This window comes from Lissotriton vulgaris, chromosome 9 (assembly GCF_964263255.1).
Source record: "Lissotriton vulgaris chromosome 9, aLisVul1.2, whole genome shotgun sequence".
Taxonomy (NCBI): domain Eukaryota; kingdom Metazoa; phylum Chordata; class Amphibia; order Caudata; family Salamandridae; genus Lissotriton; species Lissotriton vulgaris.
This window is the reverse complement of record NC_141697.1, coordinates 134,537,886-134,563,846: the sequence shown is the minus strand read 5'-3', so window position 1 is coordinate 134,563,846 and position 25,961 is coordinate 134,537,886. Positions and strand designations below refer to the sequence as shown.

The 25,961-nt window shown below is 48.0% G+C and overlaps 1 protein-coding gene across 2 annotated transcripts in view; it reads right to left on the bottom strand.

Moving 5' to 3' along the window:
- Window positions 1-25,961, bottom strand: part of NUSAP1 (nucleolar and spindle associated protein 1) — a 240,467-nt gene that overhangs the window by 116,273 nt on the left and 98,233 nt on the right. Inside the window, exons 5-7 of one of the 2 annotated variants that reach the window (XM_086937195.1) lie at window positions 24,748-24,834; window positions 17,847-17,959; window positions 15,948-16,095 (exon numbers count right to left, since the gene is read on the bottom strand). In XM_086937195.1, coding sequence (XP_086793321.1) covers window positions 15,948-16,095; window positions 17,847-17,959; window positions 24,748-24,834 — 348 coding nt within the window. The remainder of the gene's footprint in view (window positions 1-15,947; window positions 16,096-17,846; window positions 17,960-24,747; window positions 24,835-25,961) is intronic. The other variant, XM_086937197.1, reaches the window with a different exon arrangement.

The following is a 25,961-nucleotide window of genomic DNA, read 5'->3' as shown; positions in this document are numbered from 1 at the left end:
TTGGCCAGGCCAAGGAAAGTACCTGGTAACCGCAGAGGACCCTGGAGGCGGGATCGGCCTGAACACCTGTGTAGTAAGGCTAATGGTCCACAGTCGTTGGTGGCAAAAACAGTGGGGAAGGGGTCCCTACACCCCATAAAGCACGAGGCGAACGGAGGGTCTACTTAGTAGGAACCGCAGGAGTGGCGCTGGAACCAGGATTGGCCTGAGGGGAGTCACTGTGGATACGGCCAGTGACAGAGGCTACCCTGGACTAGGTGTTCATGCAGAGAGGAGCTGTAACGCTAACCTGGGAATCTGAGCAGACTATTGGCGCTGGGTGAGAACACTGCTGGGGACAAATTTGGGGTGCATCTCTGTGCTGGAGAGTTAACCAGAGTTAGCAAAATCTTTAGGCATAACACTCGACACCAATCTCAACATGCAGCAACATGTCAGCAAAGCAACAAAGGGAGCGAACTTCCAGATCAATACTCTGAGGAAACTTAAACCCTACCTCCCAGCCAAAGACTTCCAAACAGCGGTGCAAGCACTAGTCATCCCTCGAATTGAATACGGCATCACCGCCCTCTGCGGACTCCCACTAACTACAACCGCACCACTAAAAGCATCTCTAAATGCTGCAGCGAGACTCATCACGGGGTCAAAAAAGCACTCCCACATCACCCCTGACTTGAAATCCCTGAATTGGTTGCCGTTTGAAGCCAGAATACATCTGAAAATAGCCTGCATGACACACAAGGCGGTACACCTAAACTCACCCGGCTACCTTGCTCAGAAACTGTCAATCTCTGGGGGAATCAGAAACACGAGAGGCGCAAACAATCTTCTGCTGAAACCTCGAAGATTCCGGAAGGAGAAAACATACAAACGCTCTTTCTCAGGAATGGCGCCTAGGATTTGGAACTCACTCCCTCCCGAAACCAGGCTTATCTCTTCCACTACACTCTTCAAAAAAGAAGTAAAAGCTATCCTCATGGCTAAATTCACCTGTACTACTATCTCGAACCCTATCAACACCCTGCGATGATCTGTATTACTTGCTTGACCCCTTATCTACTTGTACGAGCTGTCTTATCACCCACTTGACTGCTTTGCAGCCACCCAATTGTATTATTTGTATTGTATGATCTACTGATTTACTTATTTGACTTTGTTCCCTCATGTTCCCTTCTGTACTGTGTGAACTATCGACCACCTATTTGACTTTGTTCCCTCATGTACCCGTCTATGTAAAGCGCTCTGATATCTGCAAAGATCTTGTTCGCGCTATATAAAACTCTGAAATAATAATAAATAATAACCCAGACAAAAGTCCCTAACGTATCTCTGCAATAATAGCAGTGCTTGCATCCCTTCTAGCGCAATGGGCAAACCAAGAGAGACACAAGCGGGGGCCACGCAGGAACACGACGAAATTCCATAGGAAAAAACCCAGAAGGACGATCAGGTGCAGCAACAACTGGCCAAAATACTGAAGGCCATTGCTGATAGAAAGTCCACCCTGAATCAAGATATCAGTAGTGTCAATAGGGTTGGGCCTCAGAAAGGAACACAAGAAGCTGGCCAAGAGGGTGAAACTGACGGAATCCAACATTGCAGATCTCGAGCTGGCGCAACAGTCCTTGGCATCGCAGGTAGGAGACCTTACAGATAGAGTCTGCATGCTGGAGCAGACGGCTGAAGAAATTCGAAATTTGTTATTCGGCTGATTTTATATGACGTAGGATTTCCCGCCAGTCTTCCTGTCAGAGTGGGGTCAGAACTGGTTGGGGCCAGTTGCCGAGTACAGCAAGTGGTCTGGAGAAGCTCACAAAGGCGGGATGCCTTTGTAGCTTCCCCTGCCAATCCTGGGGGAGGAGACTTGGCACCTCGTCCCAGGATGTGCATTGTTGCAGGCCCAGGAGAGCGGGAGCTCTCCACCCAGGGGTCCAGCAACATGTCTTCTGTGTGGCAGCCTAGGCATCTTCTCAGACAAGACGTGGATTGTAGGTTTAGGTTTCAGGGGGCATCTCTAAGATTCCCTCTGTATTGCATTTTACATTAAATCCCACACTGGCATCAGTGTGGGTTTAATATGCTAAGAAGTTTGATATCAAACTGGTCAGCCTTCATTGTAGCCATTATGGTGCTGTGGAGTTCGTAATGACAACCTCCCAAAACCATATACTCTTAACGGCATCCCTGCACTTAGTGTCCGGGAATGGCCCTGGGTACTGTAGAGGCACAGGGCTCATGCACCTGTGCCCACACCACTGGTATAGGGCACCCAGCTAGAGGGGTGGCTGATGTATGCCAGGGCAGTCTGTTTGTGGGAATGGCACACAGGAATGTGTGCCATGTGGACTGTTTGTTTAGTTCTGCACCAGGACACTCAGCCTGCAAAGGCAGTGTGTGTGTGTCAGGGTACAGGGCCCTAAGGGTGGCACAGTAAGGGCTGCAGCCCTTAGGGGTCTTCTCTGGTCACAATGCCCTAGGTACCTAGGGTACCATTTACTAGGGGCGGACATGTGGCCAGAGATGCCAATTGGGTTTAGGCTTTAGTACAGTTTTTAGATAGGAACCCAAGGCCTGTGTTCCTTGATTGGCAGGGACCCAGGACACAGCCAAAGCTCAAATCCCACCAGGTCCACTCCGCTTTAACTTGTTCCACCATTGACAAAATGAGTACCACTGGATTGCTTAACAATAAATGTTTTTTATTCAGCATCAAAAAGCCACAAAGGGTGAACGTGTGCTTTAAAAATACATGTGTTCGTGGAGAGGGCACACCAGGTCCCAGGTGGCAGACCAAAACTGGGAGCCCCCCCACGGTCTATCCTGGCATGTATTTTTTTGGGGGGGGGGAAATCTTTTTATTATGAAACTTGGCTCCGCAACATTGCACATCAGTCAGTATTAGCAGTTCAGTGGCAGATGTAAGTAAAATCAATCAAAAGAAACAACCCCCCACCCCCCTAACAGTATCCATGCAGCCTACCCAGAACAGCCTCCCTTCTAAACATCCCAAATACAGTACCACTACCCTACAGCACCCCAAACGAAACCTCCCCCATCCAGCCACCCTCCACAACCCGCACCCTCACTAACCCGCCCACACCTTAATGCGTCCAGGTCATATCAGATTAATGATACACGTAGCCCCCTGGGAGCAAGGCACCTCACAACTTCGAATTACACATCGTACCCAGGTGGAATGCGGACATTGACTTATACTCTGTTTACTCCATTGCAGGCCCAGGTTGGGTGTCTATCCACTCCCCTCTATATCTCCTCCACGCCCCCCATATTTTCTCCCATTTCTTGGGGCATCCTCTGCTTTCATGGATGACCTTTTCTGCCCTCTGGCACCAATCTAGATCAGACTCCCACCCTTCCACAGTTGGCGATAAATCACTCCCCCAAAGCCGTGCTATGTTGCTCTAGGCCACCATGCTAGCTAGGGCTAGCCACGGCTTGTCCTATCATGGCCAGGCAACGTCACCTGTCACCCCCAAGGACGCGCCACCGGGCCTCTAGCGGAACCTCTGCCCCCACCACCTCCTCCATTATGGCGGTCAGCCTGGTCCAGTACGCTCGGATTCTGGGGCAGTCCCATAGAATGTGGAAGAAAGTGCCCTCTTCCCCGCACACAAAAGCGTGACGCCACATACCCGATCCTGTATTGTACCGTGCGCGGGGTGTAGGACCTGTGGAGGATACGTAACTGAACCAACCGGAATCTGGCACGGACTGCCACCTCTCGGGACACTGCAGGGCCTCCTTCCAATCGTTATCATCTAGCAGGCCTATCTCCGACTCCCACTTTTTCCATAGGGGCCCCAGAGGGTCCGCAAGGTTGTTAATGAGCTTTTTTATAAGTGAGGGAGATGGCTTTATCAATCATAGGGTCAAGCAGTAGCCTATCCTCGAGCGGGGCAAATTCAGGCAGTCAGTCTCCCTGACTCAACTGTGTATGTATGGCATGTCTAAGTTGTTGATAATGCAGAAATTCTCTGCCCCCCATCTGAAATTCCGCCTGCAGGTCCACAAACTCAATCATCTTCCCCCTTTTCCATACGTCCCCCAACACTTCAGTACCGATGAGGCTCCATTGGCGCAGACCCCGCAGTTTCGCTACCTCTGAGAGGAAGTTACCTGCCCACAGAGGTGTGCACTCCGTGAGTTTTGCCTCCCATCCCAGGAGTTTTGTCGCCCGTTTCCACACCCACACAACCACTGCCGCCTGGGGCGGCAAGGGCCGGACGAGTCTACTCTTGGTGTAGAGAGCTGCTAAGTAGGAACCGCTACCTAGGGCCATCCGGTCCACCCAGTACGCGGGCTCCTCCAGCGGGGCAAAGACCCAGCCATTTACATGAATCAATTGCGTTGCCCAATAGTACAGGCGGATATCTGGCACAGCGATGCCCCCATCATAGGGCCCCGTTGCAATTTCTTAAGAGCTATTCTAGGGCAACCACCACTCCACAGCAAGGAACGCTGCTCAGACTCTATTGTTCTGAAGATCCGTTCCGGAATTAAAAAGGGCGAACTCTGCATGACATAAAATAGTCGGGGGAGGGCCATCATTTTAAATAAAACCGCCCTGCCCATCATGGAGAGTGGGAGGGTCCTCCAATGCTCCACGGCTCCGTGAAGTCGACACGTTCATGCGGAAAACCTCAGCGTCGGATGCTGTGATCCATATTCCGAGATACCAAAATGTCTCTCTCCACACCAACCCTCTGCAGTCATCCGCTAGTTGCGGTTGCGGACCCCCCAGAACATGCCCCAGGGACTTGTCCCAGTTGATGCGGTACCCAGAGTACTCCCCAAACGCATGCAAAATAGCCATCAGCCTCTGTATGGATGTGGCGGCTGTTGTACATATAGCAAAATGTCATCCGCATAAAGCGATACGCGTTCCTCCCAACCTCCTCCCAAATCTATACCCTGTACCTCTGGATCCGTCCGTATCCAGTGGGTCAGTGGCTCTAGTGCCAAGGCGAACAGGTTCGGGGAAAGGGGGCATCCCTGCCTTGTGCCTTGCCCCAGCTGGAATTCTCTCGACACCGCCCCATTGACTCGAACCCTTGCAAGCGGCTCCGTGTATAAAAGCTTCACCCATGACCTGAGATTGTCCTCAAACCCCAGCTTCTCCAGGACTGCATAGATGTACTGCCATTCCATGCTGTCAAAAGCCATATGGGCATCAAGGGAGAGCAGGGCCGCCGGCACCCCAGGACGCGCAGATAGCGTAAGAATGACTACAAACAGGCGTCGCAGATTGAGCTGCGTGCTTCTGTGTGGCATAAAGCCCGATTGATCCGGGTGGATCAAGGACTGGACATCTGCCCCCAATCCAGTAGCCAGGATCTTCCCCAAAATTTTCGTTTCATAGTTAAGGAGAGATATGGGTTGATATGAGCTGCACATCTCCTGAGGTTTGCCAGCCTTGTGAATGACTACTATCGTAGCCGAGGCGTAGATCTCTCGTGAGGTGCCCCGTCCGCTTTCCCTCGGTGAACATATGGAGAATATGAGGTGCAATTCTACTTGCTACACATCTAAACGCTTCTGCCGGGAATCCGTTGGGTCCCGGTGTTCTCCCCTTCTGTAAGTCCCCATTGCCTCCTCCACTTCCCTGACTGTGATGTCTGACTCTAGGATGTCTTTGTCGGTTTGGTCTATGGTGGGGAGCTGCAGAGGGGCCAGGAAATCCTTGCACTCCTGTTCCCCTCTAACTGTTTGAGACTGATAGGCAGTCTCGTAGTAGAGCGCAAATTCTTCCGCAATCTCCACGCTCGCGGTTCGGACTATCCCATCCGGCCGCCTTATCTCCGGCACCCAGTTCCGTTACCTATCCCTCTTCATCAGCCCAGCTATCATCTTGTTGGCCTTGTCCCCTAAATCGTACACTCGTCGCTGGGTGGCAAGGCCACGCGATTTCACCTGTTCCGTAAACACGTCTTTCAGTTCCTTGGCCAGAAGGCGTGCCCTATGCTGCCTATCTTGTTCCTGTTCCTGAGTGTGACCTCTTCCATCTTCTACCTCCTTGAGCTGCAATTCTAGCTGGTCAATTTGGGCATATTTGTCCTTACATCGGCGCCCTACCTCTGCCTGGACAAAATCCCTTGCCACAGTCTTATAAGCCTCCCAGACTATCCCGGGAGAACCAACGGAGCCCACGTTTTCTGCAAAGTATTGGTCCACCCTCTCCCTAAACTTCTCTTGGAACACCTGAGCCTTAAAGATAAAAGTGTCTAATCGGCGGGGGGGTTGGGGGGGTGGGGAGGGGGGAGGGGGGGGGGGTAAATGGGCACTCCAATCCCGCCGTGGGCACCCCCACCGGGGAATGGTCAGATAGTCCCTGTGCTTTGTGATGCCCATCCCTGAAAAGGCCTATACTGCCCGTTTGTGTGAAGATGTAGTCTATCCGGGACCCAAAACCATGGGCCGCAGAGACATGTGTGAATTGTCGAACCTGTGGGTTATGTGCCCTCCATAGATCTACCAGGCCCATAGCTTGCACAAAGTCCTTAAGGCGGGCCACCCCCCCTCTGACCAGTGGGGTCCATGACCTGTCAATGTACCTTGCCATGACCTCGTTCATATCTCCTCCCAGGATCAGCGTCCCATTAGGCATATCCAAGAGCAATTTCCCAACATCAGGGAGAGTGGCCGCGTGCAACTTAGGGAGGATAGAGAGGGAGCACAAGTGGAGTGTCCTGCCCTCCCATTGTGTTGATAGCGCCGCGTACCTCCAAGGGATCTAACCACTTTTGCCCCAAGATCAATGGCAGGGAGTTCTTAATAAGTATCCCCACACCCCTGGAGCCCTTGGTGAAGCCAGCGTGTGCGCGTAGGGTGTACCCAAATCTATCCAGGGCCTTACATGGATTTCCTAATAGGTGCGTCTCCTGTAGGAGGACGACATTGGGAGCGTGTCTACGAAGATATTGAAGCACCATAGTGTGCTTGATCTTATCCTGCAGGCCATTTACGTTCCAGGATACAACATTAATGTGCTGTGTTTTGGGTGTTTGTGTCGCAGCCATCTCGCAAACCAATAGCAAGGGGCAACCCCCCCCCCCCACCCTGCCTTCCACCTCCCACCCACCCACCGATAGTGCCAATGGAGCCATAACATGTATACAATATAAAAGCAAACATGCAGAACATAAACAGGAACCTGTCCCTTCCAAACCCCCCATACCTTCCTCCCTCCCTGCTACCCTGCGACGTCGGCCAACTTGGCCAGACATCCCCCAACAAGCAGAGTGCCTGTGGCCCTTATAACGAAAAACCAGGGGACAAGTGTATTAACCAAGTCCACCACCCGAGGACTCCATCCGGCCTGCTCCCGTACTGTAACAGCCATCTCTCCACCCCTTGTAACGGGTATCACCCTCACCAGCCGATCGGCCACACCGAATTATAGAGCTCCCCCCCACCCCGTTAACCCGGCAGTCTGATTTGTATTATTCATTTACCGTTGTGCCTTCCCTCTGGGGTCTACTTCAAAGAACTACATCCTTCAACCCCACCATGTCTCATCACTCCCTTCCACAAAAGCGTCAATATACATTACATGTACACAGCTGACGGCCAGTCCTGCACATTCGCCTCAGTCTATTCAACCCATGTCCGGTGACACCGACAAGCTGCGGGTCCTAGGTCTTGCCTATCGATCTAGGACTGCCCCGCAGACGCCGTTCCTGTCCAGCGGATCCCATCGATGAGGCCGGAGAATGTGTGTTGTGTTCCTCCAGCTTCCTCCCTGCCGGAGTCCCTCCGTCGAGCTCCCCCGTTCCTCCAGCCATGCATGCCCTTCCTCTGGGGATGTAAAAAAGAAGGATTTCCCGTCCGCCAGGATCTTGAGGCGTGTCGGGTAGAACATCATGTATTTGAGTTCAAGCTCGCGAAGCTTCTTCTTCACCTCAGTGTACGAGCGGCGCTCCTGCTGGACCTGGAGTGTGAAGTCGGGGAACAGTCTAAATGTGGCATTATCTATGCATAGATCCCCCTGTTGGCGAGCTGCCTGCAGAATGGCATCCCGATCTCTATAATTGAGGATCCGCGCAATGATGGTTCGCGGCGGGGCTCCTGGACGCGGCGGCGGAACCGGTGCCCTATGCGCTCGTTCAATAACGAAAAACTGGGACAGTCTTTTAGGCTTAAGGCAGTTCAGAATTAAGTCCTCCAGGAATAGGTCCACGCTTGCTCCCTCCATTTTCTCCGGCACCCCTACTACTCGTATATTATTTCTTCGGGCTCTCCCTTCCTGGTCCTCCAGCCGTGCCGCCACCAGTTTCTGTTGATGTGAGAGTCGCTGGACCTGTTGCTGTAACTGCTTTGTGGCGCTTTGGAGTTCCGCAATATCCGTGGCGTTCTGCGTGGCCTTTTCTGAGGTTTTGTTCAAGTCCGCCCGTTGGAGCGTTAGTTCTATGGACACTTTATCAATTTTGGACTCCAGCGTGGTACCCAGTGTTTGTATAGCCATCATTATGGAGGCCAAGGAAGGCTCAGCGGGCCCCCCCTGGGTCACAGGGCGTGTCCCCTGTCCGCCGCTCGGCGCTGCTGTGTATTTGTCCATTGTGTTAGTTTGCATCGTTGCGGACTTCTTGGGCTTCATGGCCACACTAGGTGGTCCCCCCCAGGAACACAGATGGCACAGTTCGCCGCCCTATCCAACACCTGAACCACCCTCCGCCACGCGGCGTCCGCCTCTCAGGGCCTCCAACGCTGTTTCCAGGAAGATGTGTCCTGGCCGTGGTGCGACGATTCCTGCTGTGCTCCTTCTCGTGGCCGCTCTCTCACCACAGCCTGTAGCACATTGAGCCGGGGTACACCTGCACTCTTGCCGTTTGAGCACGCGTCCTCGATTCACCGGTGTTGGTCCACCCTAGGCCTGCGACGGCCTCACGCAGAGTCGCCGCCCAGCCTCAATCCCAGGCGTCCTCCCGGCAGTCCCAGAGGCGCTCCACCGTCGTCAGGGCCCCGCTCCTTCACCACCACCCGGAGACCCTGAAAGGTCTGATCCTCCGCCAGTGGGCTTCCCACCACGTCCCTCAGTGTTCCACTTGCTTACCGGCAGGGGTTCGGGCATATGTCACCAGTCCAGGCCACCGGGCCCCAGGCGCAGCCTCCTTTCCAGTCTGCCAGCAGTCTGTCATACTGCCCGGATCCGTGCTCCGTACCGCCAGCCAGTTCTGGCCGATATTGCCCAGAAGCACCCTCATGTAGGGGCGGGGGGAGACAGGGCCGCACTCAGGCCGGGAATTGGACCCCCCGCTACCACCGCAGGCCTCCGCGGCGTCTAGTGCCCGCCGCCGGCTCCGGGTGGGCTCTCCGCTCGGCTGGCCAGGAACACAAGGTCGGTGCTCCGTTTGCCGCCTCCCGTGTACAAGGCCGCAGCAGGCCCTCACCCGCCGATCCGCACCACTGCGGTCCCGGTCGTCGGGGAGGGAAAAGAAACACTTCCCTGCACCGAAGCTTGCCGGCAAGGGAATGACGTCACTGGAGTTCTTGTGGCTGCAGGATTAGTGCCGGATATGCGGGGCCTTCGGGAGCGCCGTGGTATTATGCGGCCATCTTGGCTGCTGCCAAGCCACGCCCCCCCCTGGCACGTATTTTTAACTTTAGAGACCGGTACGTAATCCTGCAAGCCGCCTGGACGGCCCCGCCGCTCCGAATAGATAATGACACCATAACAATCTTTTCAGACTACACTGCAGCAGTTACAAAACAGCACAGGGGGTTCCTCGTCGTGAAGAAAGTTTTCGGGAATGTGCAATAAAATACTCCATGCTGTTCCCTGCCAAACTCGGAGTGGAAGCTGAAGGGAAAGCGTGGATTTTCTTTACACCTGCAGAAGGACAAGACTGGCTGGATGGATGGATGGAGACAGGGCCCCAAGGCCAGGCCGCAATGGACATCGCGAGCCGCGACACAATGACCAATAAGACGACGTGGAACAAGAATGAACACACACCCTCCGCAATAGATACAATGTCTGGAGTTAAAAGATACAGCGGCTCGTGGAGGAGCCATGACCTGGCTTCCCCAAGACAATTTCTTCTATTGCTTTGTACGTAGATGTGACGGCGAGGACACAGTGCATTGTTGCTCCCAGGTATTGTTAAATAGCCCATTGTGGGGGATTAGCTGCAGAGAAAGTTTTAGGTATTTGGCGATTTATTTCACATTTAGACGTAATTGATATCTGCAAAAGAATTGGGGTCATTGGCACTTTTGGAGCAACCGGCGGTAGAAGGACAGGGGTTACCTTCTCTTACCCCCCCTTCATAGAAGACCTGGAAATGGGTAGTAAGCACTCTGCTTTGTTGGGGTGGCGGGTAGTTGTGAATCCGTCAAGCAGGGAGGCAGGACGGGGGAGGGTGGGGCAAGATGGTTTTTTTCGATTTGTTCAAAGTTCTAATGTTTTATTTTCAGTGCAAAGACTGAAGCAAAATGAACATGGTATTATTACGAGGGTGCGCTATATTGGGGTTGGTTTGAAACAATGTGCTAATTATGGCAGTTGGGACAATGTCGGCGTGCACTGAAATTGGTACTGATGTCCCTTCTTTAACCCCGGTATCTCCCTTGACTTTACTCACTTGGAATGTGCCAGGTTTGGGGGATAGAATCAAACGAGGGCTGGTGTTGCAGTATATTCAGCGCTCCGCGCCAGCGGTGGCATTATAACAACAAACACACTCCACAAGTTCAACATGTAAAGCTATGGACCGCTGGGGCTATAAAATGGGAGCGCATTCTGAGTTCTCATCAAGCTCTAGAGGGGTGGGCATACTGGTGCGTAAGCAGTTTCCGCTGATCATACATCACACTTGGACAGATGCACAGGGGCGGTTCGCAGCCATATCATGTCAATGGGAGGGGAAGCAGTTTAATATTGTGTCAGTATACATCCCCCCTGCCCTCCACTCTGTGGCTTTTCCGGCGCTTAGCACATTCCTACTGGGCCTGCCGGAGGGGGACTTGCTTGTGGAAGGCGATTTTAATAGTTATAGATGGTGCCATGGATCGCTGCCCTTGTAGGACAGTAGGGACGGGTAGTTCCCGTATGACTGGGTTTCTTGACGCTTTGGGACTCAGACGGTTGTAGGTATAGACACCCCACTGAGCGTAGCTACACCTTCCAGTCGGGAGTACATAATAGCCTTTCACGTATAGACTACTTTCTTATTTCTGCGGACAGCCTGCCCCACTTGACTGAAGTTGAGATACGTCCTCTGGGCATATCTGACCACTCGCCCATCTTCCTGGCTTACACGATGCACATTGGAGTGAGAAAACTAATTTTCCCTATTGCTCCAGGTTACTTGCAAATCCCCAAAATCTGCAAGGATATAAACACAGCTACAAAGCACTATTTTCAAGATAATGTGAATTCTGTACAGTCCCCTGGTGTCTTATGGGAAGCGTACAAGGCTGTAGCGAGAGGACAAGCCATAGCCTCGGTAACGGGCCATAGACGCACGGCAAGTGGCGAATTAGATGCGCTGGAGGCCGACCTGGCTGTGCTTCAGGCATGGCATGAGCAGAATCCCACTGCAGAGACGGAGCAAAACCTGCGTCTTAAGCAGTGCATGCTTAGAGAATACCAGGGGGAACAGGTTAAATTGTGTCTCCAAGCTACGCGACATACTATATATGGAGGTAGGAGACAAGGCAGGCAAGTTCCTGGCGTGGTTAGACAAGAGGGAAAGAGCACAGAGAACGATTGCTCAACTCCACACTCCGGCTAACGCAATTGTTACTGCCCCTGAAGACATAGTAGACACCCTGGCTGAATATTTTGAACAAGTTCATACCCTCAACTCTCCAATGACAACAGAAGAGACACAAACCTACATTAAAGATATCCGAATGCCGACTCTATCAGAGGACGAGGCCCTGTCTTTAGAGGCTGACTTTACGACAGATGAAATCCTTTCAGCCATCCACTCTTTGCAGCCAGGGAAAGCTGTGGAACCCAATGGGATCCCCATTGAACTTTATTAACTAACATCCCGCATCTCCTGACAAGGTTTCTAAACTGCTTGGAGACGGGGGAATTGCCACATGACCAGCGAATGGCTACCATAGTTGCAGTGCCAAAACCTGGAAAACCCCCAGATGATTGCTCATCATACCGTCCAATATCCTTGCTCAACGCGGAAGCTAAGATTCTGGCTAAAATGACCCCACATCGAGACACTGATCCATCCGGACCAATCTGGGTTTATGCCCAATAGGAACACCGCCCTCAACTTGCGGAGGGTCTGCGCTGTAATAGCCAGGAGCCCGCAGTCATCCTTTATTTAGATGCCCGAATGGCATTTGATATGGTGGATTGGCCTTATTTATTTGCGGTCCTCGAGCATCTAGGCTTTGGACCCAAATTTTGTGCATGGGTGAAACTGCTATACTCACAACCCCTGGCACAGGTCCTGCCCAACTGCCATATTTCTAGGGACTTCCCACTGGGTCGTGGTACGCGCCAGGGGTGCCCATTGTCCCCTTTGCTATTTGTGTTGGCATTAGAGCCACTGGCGGCCTGGATTCGATGGGACCCCATGATTAGAGGCTAAACTGGACTGCGACGTGGGAAGACCGCATATCTCTATATGCGGATGTTAGACCCGTCTGCTTCTGAGAGTCCCCTCACCACTATGATTTCTTTTGTTCCCCTGTACCTCCCAAAATTTGTCGCTTTTCTTTGTCTACCAGGACCTTTTGTGTGCTGTTTCATGGGGCTGGATGTTCCTTGACGCCCAGTTGTTCACAAGGTTTTTGGCACCTATTTACAAGGCACCTGGCGAAACCTGTGACATTATAGACTGGGATTGGCAACCTGTATGAATGGCCTCAAAATGGTGGCCATCCTTTTTCCTCATGTGAGTGACTCCCCTTGGAGCCTCCATGAACCTTGACCTTTCAAGGTTTTGGCGCCCTTTTTACTTGGCGCGCATTCCTGACAGGAATTTCTTTATTTCCCTCAGGTACACAAAATGGCTGCTCTAGAACCCCAGTATGGTGGCTGTTAGGGTCCCAAAAACCTCTCGGAAGTGCCATGTCATTGGCCTAGCCCAAAGAAGGTTCTAGAACCTACTGGCACGAGCCAGCACCTCAGGGCACTGGATATATACGGCCCAGTCCCTGGCGGCCATTTTAGATGACCAGAAGACTAGATAGGATAATGATGTTCCAGATCTAGGTGAAGAAGGAGATTCCAGACTTGACACCAGATTGACACCTGCCCGGTTAACCCCTGAGGCGGCCGGTAGTGCGGGCAGTAGAGCAAGCAAGGGTCACTGGCGTGGATTCTGACTGGCGTTCCAGTCAGCTGTGTGTGCGGTGACCTCGGGCCTACAGCGCCTGCCCAGCGATTGCCTCATTATCCCCAAGAGACTGTGGCCGTTTTCGTGTGCCTTCTATAGATAGCTCCTGTGACCGGCGCCTGCAGAGCAACCACTCCACCCGCGGACCAGTCATCTTTCTGGCCGCCCCGCCAATTCGGCTTTATTCAAATCGCCGGACGACGGCTATCCCGCCTAAGACTTAACCGAGTTTGGCCATATACCTGTTCGCCAATCAGGCAGATCGAAACCTTCCGGCGCACTTAGATACTACAACCTCCCGCGGTCCCAGTACACTTCGTGGACTCCTGGAGCCTTCACAATACCACCCATCCCTTCCCCCGAGGAAGCATACCTACAAGGCATGCTACGCAATATATGCGTATAAGAAACCCTGGCTGAGCGCATGCAAGGCTTTGACTCCGATATATCAGATATAAACTCCACGCACGGCATCGCCTGGTCCACTTCAAATACTTGCAACGCATATATTACACGCCGGAGAGGCTACATAGGTATGGGCTTTGCGACACCCCAGAATGCGAGAGATGCCACGCCCCTGTGGCTGACTTCCTACATGTCATCAAAGAGGGACAAGGGGAACCCATTAAATGGCTCGGGACCATGGGTATCAAGTGTATCAAAACAACAAGCGGTCCTGAGCATACAAGAATAAGGGAGAGCACAAATAATGTATATAGATCACAGTGGACTTCTATATAGTTCAGAGTTCCTGCCCTACTATAACCCCAATGTTTCGGGTTATGTGTTGCATTTTGAGATTAAATAATCTATCAAACTATTAAATATTCCCTGACCGGCTAGTCAAGGAACTCTGAACTATATAGAAGTCCACTGTGATCTATATACATTATTTGTGCTCTCCCTTATTCTTGTATGCTCAGGACCGCTTGTTGTTTTGATAAATGACTTCCTACATGTGGCCTGGACGTGCCCGGGAGTGCAGCGCTTCTGGCATAGGGTGTTTGCCGAAATGAGTACAATTGTAGAGCTAGAGCTGGCCATGGACCCCGCCCTTGCCCTTCTGGGATCCATGAAAGCAGTACCTGTGGCGGTGAGAAAACTGTTAGGCATGGGCATGCTCCTAGCAAAGAGAGTGGTAGCAATGTGTTAGTTGAGGGGCCCACTACCAACGCTGAAAAGGTGGTCCAATGATATGATGTACTGCAACACACAATCAGAACTGTATGGCGAGCTGCTCCCTCCTAGGAGCCGACCTAAGAACTTCTGGGGCCTGTACCAGACCTACTTAAATGCCCAAGACGCTGATGAGGAACCCACAGCACGAGAGGGGGAGGGTCACCCAGAGCCTATCGAAGGGGACCTATAAGTAGAATAGTACTGACGCGGCGGGGTCACGTCACACCATGCGCTCGGACACAGATAAAAGCAGTCAGGGATGTGCCTATTCCGTCACTGGGCTTCGGGTGGGAGGGACGGAGGGCGCAATACACTTACCATGCACACACCATTACACACAAGGAGCAACTACCAGGGAGTTGGGGGGGGGGGGGGGGGGCGGGTGTTTGGGGGGAGGGCGGGAGGGAGAAAACGTTAAAAATGTATTGTTTTATATGACTATGCATAGAGCGGAGCTAAGTCTGCCAGAAGAGGAACCTGTTGAATATATGCCTTGTATGCTTCTTACCCTTATTGCTGAGCGCAAGGTAGTCCAGTTTAAAGAGATGCCGGCCCGTGATGGGTTGTAGGCGGTCAGCTCTGTATGTATTGCATTCTGTGATCAAAAAATAAATTAAAAAAAAAAAAAGAAAAATTTTGCAGTGCCAGACTTTAAACAAGACTTCCAAATTTGGTGCAAATCAGTCCATGGGGTCAAAATATTTAGGAAAAAAAAATATAAAAATAAAATGGATAGCTGTCTGAACAGTAACTACACGGTGGTGACAGCAACAGAGTAATACTTTTAGTGGTATTTAACACAGTGACTATTGTGTTATGGTTCACCGAAATTTCCGATGAAATGATTGACCTATAAATTTGGACTCCATCAATGGATCTGCAACAAATAATATGGCACCCTCTTTTTGTAGTCAAACAAGATCAGGCATGTAAAATTCGGTGCTGTTCCGTGAAGGGAATAAAAAGGTAAGGGAGAGGGCAGGGTAGAAAATGTGTGTTTTGTCATTTTGGCTCCCGTAGGAAATGTCGCTGGCACCTACAGTCAAACCACTGAATGGCTTGAGAACCTGACAACCAGACTTTGTTTAGATTATTGCAAGCTCATAAGAGTACGTTGCATTTTCAGGGCCCAATACTGAGATTGAAATTGCCTTTTCGACCTGAAGTATGATGCAAACTGGAGATCTACTATTTAGTATCACTATTTAGCTTTCAATAGGTTACATAGAAGGAGAATGTACACAAACACTATTTGCAAGTGAGGTTCCTATGGCATTGTGCTTGTTTGGTTAAGAAACTCCAAACTGCCTGCAGTAGATAAACTAAAAGCTTTTAAAATCCAGTGCATGCAGAGAGCAAAGCATGTGACTACTTTTGTCAATTTACCCTCGGCTTTCAACTACGCTTACATTTTTAGTTTTGTACTGCATTTCCTCTTACCGTCTGTTGGCTTTTCGTTTACTGATTCAGTGACTGTGTCTTCAGCGCCTTGTCCAGTTTTAAAATCTTCTGTGCATTTTGGCTTTTCAGGTTTGCCAGAATTCTTCATCTTATCCTCTGAGTTTTCCTTTCTAGCAGCGAGGGTTGACTGCAGGGTTTAGGAAAATAAATCATTTTTAGCTAAATTCAAGCCTTTATGTCATAACTTGTGTAACTCCATCATCTACGTTTATGTAGGAAAATACAAAATTGCAGATCAAGATGCACAACCCACTGAGGGGTTACTTTGTTTGCTCTCTTTGTTGCGAATATTGAAGAAATGAGACAACACTGTAGTAGGTAAACAATCGTATCGGTTTTACCTTTTGTAAAGAGATACAAAGGAAGCAAAACAAACATGTTTAAAAATACAAGAGTATATTTAAATTGAGAGAGGTCATAGGAAAGATATTGACTTATCAAGACACATCCCAGTTGAAAAAATCAAAATAGTACTCAAATGTTTAACTCTTACGTCGGTTCCTCAAATTAATAACAGAAATGAAGATTGTTAGTTCTAAGAGAAGAATTTACCTATGGGCAAGGAGTATGATGAATGACACGCACCAACCTGTCATCCTGATATAAGTAGGCAACTATGGTGTACTCAAACTATTTGAGCAAACATAAGTGCCAGCACCATTGGGGGCAATCTATTTATGTGCTGACATCTTATGCGTTTAAAGCCTGTATACATCCATCCCTGATGTCGAAGTACTAGACCACGTATTCATCCATGAGGCTGGTGCAATTCTGCATGACTAGGTATCTCCAACTAGTGTTTAAAAAGAAAGATTTCTTAACCTCACTCTAGAGCTATTGTTATGGGTATTTTTGACAGACTCATAACCTTAAAACAATGCCTGACTGCTAAGCCGGACCTCGCAAAAAAACACATAAAATTCCCAACATTTTTTTTTTCACTTCAAAAGCTATTTTGAGCCTCAGCGGTCACAATATTTTTTCAGAACAGAGAACTCCGCACCATCCGTTTATCTATTGCAGCCTCTATAAAAAAAGGGAAAAAAATGTGCCTGGGTGTTTTTATTTGATATTGTAGAAAAAAGAAGTTACTTAATGTAATCCAGGCTCTCCTCCAAAGCAGTTTTCATTAAAGTCATAAGTATTGATTTATTGTCAGACCTGCAAGCAATCCCGGTTCATTTCTTCAAGCATATCTGTATAGGTGTTTGATGGGGCTAATTCACAAAGGCATTTAAGACCACTACTTCACATAGTCCGATTACTTTGTGAACTAGTACCTTGACATTTGCATTTCTTTCTTTAACTCTCACATATATACACAAAGCTTTTCAGTAAAAAAAAAAAATCAAATCTCAAATTAAATCCTTTTCATCAGCCCAATAAAACGCTATAGTAGCAGAATGTATATTTTTTTTCCAAGGCATCCACTCATGATTTAAAAAGTCACTAACATAGGAATAGTGACAAGTTTCTTTTTTTTGCCGCTGGCATTGATCTTACCTTTGTGCGCATCATCTTACACCTCAGAGATGCTTTCTGTGTAGGTCTAGCTCACTAGCTTCTATATATGCAAGTACACATCATGGCTCTCTATAGTCTAAGAACAAGACTAACCTATCAAACGTCTATTAGAAAAGAAAAGGCAATAGAAAATGATGCAACATTCAGCAGACCCAAGTCTCGAATGAAGTTCCACTCACTCATCCAAACCACAATCTGCCAATCTGAAAAATGAATTCCAGACCTCTAGTATACAAACTACATATGTAGTTCAAGAGACGCTTTATCTCTGAAAGCTAAAGTTGCACGTAGCCCTTGCGTGCCCCTACATATGGAAAATACGCAGCCCTCTAAGCGTTTTGTTTAGTCGTTTACCTTTAGAACTGGATTTGGATTGCTAAGAGCCTCGAGACGCTTCTTGTTTCTCTCAACAAATGTGTCAATTGATTCCATTTTCTTAAAATGTGCTTCATGCAATTTCTTAAAGTCTAAAAAAATGAAAAAAATAGAAGGTAATTAGAAAGCAGCTAAAAAGGTTTTCAGTGTGAAAATCCAATACCAGTAAAATATAAAATACATTGTCTTGTGCTAAACCATATTAAGATTGTGGTCCTTGGGCAGTATGTATGGTCACTGAATCGGTGAAGCCAGCAAGATTCATACTCATTCGTCATTGCATATTGCATATTGAAATAAGCTTTCGGTTATAAGCAGATACATTCATACAAGTAGAAAAATGTAAACAACACCACATGACACTGGTGCAGATCAGACAGTGCCATAATAGCTTCTTCAACGTTTAAATAGGTGCATATACAGAAGTTATGCCTGCTACATTTACTCTAAGAAGTGTCATGAAAAAATGTGCATACCTATCCACAAGTTAAATATTCTGTACACATATGGGTCACGTGCATAGGTCTATGTTGAAGTGGTGGAAGCTCGGTGGATTGATATATATATATATCAATCCACCGAGCTTCCACCTCTGCAGCACCTCACACCTCGCTGTTGTGTAACAGAGTAGGAGTGAAATCCTGCATCTTTCGAAAATTATAAATTTACTGACAGCCAGCACCGACTGACGCCGTTTGTAGGATATATATATATATATATATATATATATATATATATATATATATATATATATATATATATTCCTTCCGACTCATTCCAAACCTATATCACTACTATGAACTCCTAAACATCCTTCTCAAACTTTCCCTCCTCTTTTACCTTTATCACCCAACTAACAGGCACATACAAGCTCTACCTACAAAAAACAACTTATTAGTTCCACTACCATCATTCTATCCTTACTCAAAACTCAACTAAATACCTGCAAACAAAAAAAATTTAAGACCAAACATAACTAAAGCCCAAAGTAAAAAAAATGGTATTTGTTTATTGCTAATGGTTAGAAATTGGATTTTTGGCAGGCTAGGGCATGTGTTAAAGCCCGACAGAAACCACCACTCTAGTCAGGATAAGGGAGTTACACTCCTAAAATAACCCCTGCTCACTCCCTTGGTAGCTCGGCACGAGCAGTCAGGGTTATCTTAGAGGCAGTGTGTAAAGCATTTGCACATAACCAACAGTACCAGAGTGTAAGCACTACCAAAAGGACACCACACCAGTTTTGAAAACTATCCAATATTTTTATATACTTAAGACCAGACCAATTTATTTATGTATTGGTTGTGAAAATAGCGAAATTAATAGCTTGGTCATTTACAATGCCAATAATTTTAACTTTCGCAAATGTGACACCTATAGCATTTGTAATGCAATATGTGTTGTATTTACGTGACTTAGATGTATTGATATTACAAATAACAATGGCTTTTATTTTTAATACTTAAATAAAAGCTATTGTTATTTATAAATGGCAATAGCTTAAACTTTTGTAAATAACTTTTGTGAAGATTATGTTCAGTGTATTTTATTGTGACGAAAATCCAAGAACAGAAGTGAAATATTAACATCTTTTTGTGACATTTGTAATGAAGCTTGAAACAGAGAGTACATATTTGAACCAGTTGTTGTTGAATGGTTGCACAGATTGATGTTGTGGTGGAGCTGAGTGATGTTGTGGTGGCGACGAGTGATACTGTGGCGTTCAGTGATGCTGTGGTAGCGCATAGTGATGTTGTGGTGATGCGATAGATAGAGGGAGGGGCGATAGATAGAGGGAGGGGGGGAGGAGGGAGGGAGGGGCGATAGATAGAGGGAGGGGCGATAGAGGGAGGGAGGGAGGAGGGAGGGAGGGGCGATAGATAGAGGGAGGAAGGGAGGGAGGGAGGAGGGAGGGAGGGGCGATAGATAGAGGGAGGAAGGGAGGAGGGAGGGAGGGGCGATAGATAGAGGGAGGGAGGAGGGAGGGAGGGGCGATAGATAGAGGGAGGGAGGGGCGATAGATAGATAGAGGGAGGGGCGATAGCTAGATAGAGGGAGGGGCGATAGCTAGATAGAGGGAGGGGCGATAGCTAGATAGAGGGAGGGGCGATAGCTAGATAGAGGGAGGGGCGATAGCTAGATAGAGGGAGGGGCGATAGATAGAGGGAGGGGCGATAGATAGATAGAGGGAGGGGCGATAGAGGGAGGGGCGATAGATAGAGGGAGGGGCGATAGCTAGATAGAGGGAGGGGCGATAGCTAGATAGAGGGAGGGGCGATAGCTAGATAGAGGGAGGGGCGATAGCTAGATAGAGGGAGGGGCGATAGCTAGATAGAGGGAGGGGCGATAGCTAGATAGAGGGAGGGGCGATAGCTAGATAGAGGGAGGGGCGATAGCTAGATAGAGGGAGGGGCGATAGATAGAGGGAGGGAGGGGCGATAGAGGGAGGGGCGATAGATAGAGGGAGGGGCGATAGATAGAGGGAGGGGCGATAGATAGAGGGAGGGGCGATAGATAGATAGAGGGAGGGGCGATAGATAGATAGAGGGAGGGGCGATAGATAGATAGAGGGAGGGAGGGGCGATAGATAGAGGGAGGGAGGGGCGATAGATAGAGGGAGGGGCGATAGATAGATAGAGGGAGGGGCGATAGATAGAGGGAGGGGCGATAGCTAGATAGAGGGAGGGGCGATAGCTAGATAGAGGGAGGGGCGATAGCTAGATAGAGGGAGGGGCGATAGCTAGATAGAGGGAGGGGCGATAGCTAGATAGAGGGAGGGGCGATAGCTAGATAGAGGGAGGGGCGATGGATAGAGGGAGGGAGGGGCGATAGATAGAGGGAGGGAGGGGCGATAGATAGAGGGAGGGGCGATAGATAGAGGGAGGGGCGATAGATAGAAGGAGGGGCGATAGATAGAGTTGCTGTAGATGAATCTAGGAACCTAGTGTAATTTTCCCGATTCATGCCCTTATATAGGTATAGATTACTCGATCCTTATAAAGGCAGAGAAATCATTACCATATTTAGACCGAGCCTATGCAGTCCAAATACGGCAGGGCTACTTCCACTAAGTTCCGAGAATCAACAACCATTTCTTAGAAAGACCCACCTTCAGTAGCTAGGGACATCCCTTGCCTGAATACTAATTTATCTAGGAAATCATGGAGTTTTCGAAGAACTGAGTCTTCAAAGACGTTATCAAGTCCAATCATACGTCAAACTCGGCACCTTCAAAGTATAAATATGCCTACATTTGCCCAGACAAACACACGGTGGTTTGGAGCAGATCGACGATCTACTTGCCCCACGCCCTGCAGCAGCAAGTGCCGAAGGAAGCAGACTCTCCAGCAGACGCACTGAGAGACTCTGTCTTTTCTCCTGCCGAGAAATCCAGCTGCAGTGTTCCCAAGCTACCCTTGCGGGTTGCTGGGAAATAGAGTCCTGAGAGAGAGAGATACAAGACCTCCTTCATTCTAAAACCAAGGTACCGAGTAGATTAGACCCTTAGAGAATTCTCGGCAGAGAAATACTAAACTTAAGCTACTCCTCACTTACTTCTTCCCTTGTACTAGACTTAGGTTAGGTACACCGGGGTAGGCGTATTTTAGAAGCACCAGTTGAGTACTTTTAGTCATTATTGTATCACTGTATTTATTTTATATATTTTAGGTATTTTACGATTGTAGCAGTACATTTCTTATGCTTGAGAAAGAAGGCTGTTCAATAAATACTTTTTTATTGAAAACGCCAGTCTCTATTTTCTCAGCACCTCTGGTGAAAACAAACATGCACGACTGACTGAGTAAAATAGCTATGTATTGTTTCCGCGACACTGGAGATTGATTTCTTATTCTTGGGAAACAAAGTTGTCATGTTTATGCGGTTGTCAGAAACCAATCCCTTCTTGTGAATTCGAGTGACCTCGGAGCTAGCTGGCACTCACAATTAAGTCTAATATATACGATAGAGACCTAGTCGACCTCAGTCCTACGTCTAAACTATAGTATATGTTATTCCAATGCACAGAGCCTATTGGGAATATAAGAACTACACTACATGGCACCCAACGTTTGGTAAGGCGATAATTTAACATTAGATACTAGAGTAACTCAGTTGTGCTTTTTCACACAGACCCCTTTTTCCCGTAAAATACTCCAATAGACGTCTGGAGTGGGTAAAAGGATAATATCTGCTAAAACGGAGTAGGACAAAAATCCTATGTATTAGTTTTTGGTTTATTCAATATTATCCTTATAAAGTATAAGATATACACTTATCTGAAATCACTGTAGAAACTGAGCCAGGCTCAGGGAGACTCCCTTACACAACGAAGTGCGGTGAAAATCTGAGGAACTCAGCCTCTCTTGGGAAGGTTCTACAGGGTGCGGGTCTCTGATTGGTTGTGTTTTTCAGTTTGGTCCTTTTTACAAAAAGGAGACTAATACGCTGTGCAATGCATGTTTGCAACCATTAGGCCTATGGTTTTTTACTACTTACTGCTATGTTATTTGTTCCTGTACCATGGGACTCCCACTACCACGACTGGGAATGATTCATGCATGTGAATCCAAGAAAGATACCCCAATACTGGATAATAATACGGACAACACAGCGATTTAGCCTAGAAAGAGTACAGCAGGAAAACAGCAATGTTTTGGGCTTCTTATATAGTTTCAGTTACATTGCTCCTTTTACATTTATAAAGGAATCCAATTCCAAATAATCCTATAAATTCTGCCACACTTTGTGAGCAGTGGGTATCTTCCATGAAAGTCTTCATGAGAGGAAACACGAAGAATATTTCTGGAATTTGGGCTCCTTTAGTAATAAAATAGGTGAATAAAGCAAGCAATCTTGAATTTTTTTTTCCACACGAAGCAAGTGCAACTAGCTAGTGTTCATGTCACATGGTCACCATGTCGCACCCAAAATGGCGGTCAGAACCAGTGGGAGCCAGTTACTGATAGCAGCAAAAGGCTGGGGGTAGCTAACAAAGTCGGCAGGCCTTTGAAGCTTTCTCTTCGAAGACCCTGGCCATCCTGGGGGAGGAGGTATGACACCTCTGCCATAGATTTGCTTTTTTCCCAGACCCAGAAAGAGGAGGGCTCTCTACCAAGGGGTCCAGAAACCTGTTTGGTGGTAGCAGATGGCTGGGAGCCAGTAAAAAGCAGCACCAGAGTTGGCTGTGGTTCAAGGGGCCCTGTGTGTGCATTTTTTATGAAATTCAACACCGGCATCAGTGTTGGTGTAATGTGCTGGGAAGTTTCTTAAACTTCCCAGACTTCCGTAAAGCCATCATGCAGCTGTGTAGTTTGTGTTATTTAACTCCCAGACCATGTATTCAAAATGGCTCCACTGAACTTATAATGTCTGAATGGCACAGGCACTGCAGGGGGACATTACTCATGCAACTATGCCCTCACCCTTGGCATGCTGCACCCTGCCTTTAGGGCAATGAGGCTTGCAAGAGAGGTGACTTATCCATGCCACAGGCGATGTTGGGAGGGGATGGCAAACAGCCATGTCGACTCTTTAATTTGGTCTGCACCAAAACAGCCAATCTTCTATGGCTGAGTGGAGGTGCTAAGGGGAGGGGTCTCTGAGGGTAGCATAATACAATGGAATAAAATGGAAAAAGCACAGGCACAGGGGAGAAGTGTGGCTCAATGGTTAGAGCAGCAGACCCTGATACAGTAGTCGGGCCGGGACGAGGGCTCAATTCCCGCCTCGGCGGGTCTTGGGCTCAATTTCCTCGGACCGGATAATTCTCGCCTCAGTGCCTATTCTGATCATGAGCCCCACTCTGCACCTCTGGGCAATAGCTTGCTTAATCTCTAACACGGCCCCAACAACGCTGAGGATGCTGGACTTCACCTTGGGGGTGCCCAGGAGTGGGCTCCTCACAGGGAAAAGCCAGGAAGGGTTCCTCGGCGGTATTCGTACAAGCGCCGAGATGCCTCCGGGTAGTCGTGCGCTATATAAGTGCGCAATTATCATTATTTTATCATTATTGTTCCATCCTCCGTTTGGACGAAGGACCTTCTGATCAGTCTCTTGTGAGGCTACTTGGTAGACTCTGATGTGCACTATCATACACTGAAGCTAGATTTCCTTGGCTTTGACATTCTGTAGCCATATTAAAAGTCAGCCCGCTCTTTTTTTAAAGTCTGACGAAAAGGTGTGGCATGTTCCAGTCCTTTAGCTTGTGAAAAGGTTATATGCAGTAGATGTAATCCTTGTCAGGGTCCTGTGGCTGCAGTCTCATCTTCCCGGAAGTACCACAAGGCCTGAAGCGGACTTTTTTGTCATAAAAATTTCTGACATTTATTAGTCAGATTTGAATCAATAGAAGTTACATTGACTTCCAACAGTGTAATTCTGGTGACAATCTAATAAGTTGAAGATTTAAGATTTTTCTATAGTAAACTGAACAGAACTCCGAGAGACTACCATAACAAAATGTGCATTCAAAAATCTGAGGTATGGTAGTTCTGAGGGGAGTGGTTATGCTACAGTCAGACTAACTGAGGTTTGATTAGTTGAAATGAAGTAAATGGGATATTTAAAAAAAAAAATTTTTACCCTTTGCAGGCTATGTATAGCCCTGTACTGCTTTCTAGTTATACTGTGGGACTCCCACCATGGCAATGGGGAATGATTCAAGCATGTGAATCTGAAAAAGATCAAATACTGGAGAAGAACAAAAAAAAAGGAGAAACAAAAGTTAAAGTAAAGTCTAGCAGCTTTCACAAAGTTGTTCGAAAGTACTATGGAGCACAGATCCACAATTACAGACATCAACCAATGTATTCCAACCACATAGGCTAATTAGTACCAACACCTTTTCATTCTTAAAGTACAATATACCAAATAAACATACTTGGTGTTGTGGGTTTTGTCCCAGAATTTCCCAATTTCAGGTGACGTCCAACAAGCTTTGGCAGTTTTCCACCAGGTGTCAATGCATCTAGAAAAAAGTCATTATCAAGAGTAAACTATCAATACAAGTAATTGTTTCAGGTTGCACTTCAAAACAGGATGCTGCGCCGACAATAATCAATTATCCTTCAATGTTACAAGTGTAGATTATCTGGGCATTAAAACCTGTTTTTCATTGTGAGAAAGTGACTTTTTTACACGGTCAGCACCATTGTTTATGAACTGATACTGCTGGTTTTAGCCCCTGCATACTGGGGCATTGTGGTCCACACCCCAGGGTATGCGCTATGACTTCAAAACATAATAACATTGGCTGAATCCTAACTAGCATACCCATCTTCACAGGAAAGCCATAGCTGGTGCAGGATATACAGCAATGGAATGATGAAGTTTAATATCACTTGTGGACTGCAGCACACATTGTGCCATCCACAAGGCATACAAAGGAAATATTGCATCAGGCCTACCTGTGTAGCCAGACTCCAGCATCTTTTAAACATGTAAATGCATGTCATTCTGATCAGGGTGGAATCTTGTATTGGTACGTATGTTGAAGATAGATTGCAACATCCATAGTTACCAACAGTCATTTGTATCAGCAGGTAGTACATTATTGTTGACCAAAGTTCTGTTATGCAGATTTGTAGAGCTAATTATCACCTGGCGAGGGTATCTTGGCACGGAGCAAATGTGTACCTAGCTAAACCTAGGGCATAGTGGGACTACTTGAAAAGCGGAATTTATGAAGAGAGAGGAGGAGGTGCTTTGTGTAGTGGCACGATTTAGGAGCGATGTAGGAGACAACTTGATGCTGGATCTAGTCTTCCATATGCATGGTATGTGTGCAATTAGGAGTCCAAACAAGCAAGGTATCTGGGAGATTTGTGAAAACAATTGCAATTGTTGAGGTATGCAGGGCCAGTGTTATGTAGTACCTTGGTAGTGCAGGTGCGGAGTTTGGATTGTGCTTGTACGCATAGCCAGTGGAGCTTTGTTGATACTGGCACAAAGGGTGTTTCAGTAGTCCCCCTTGCTTGTGACCAGGGGGTGCGTGACGGTTTAGCAGGATTAGGAGACATTTGAAAATCTTCCTCAGCATCTTCAGAGTACGCAAGCATGAGGCGGTGATGGCACTTTGGCATTCCTGTTAAGTTT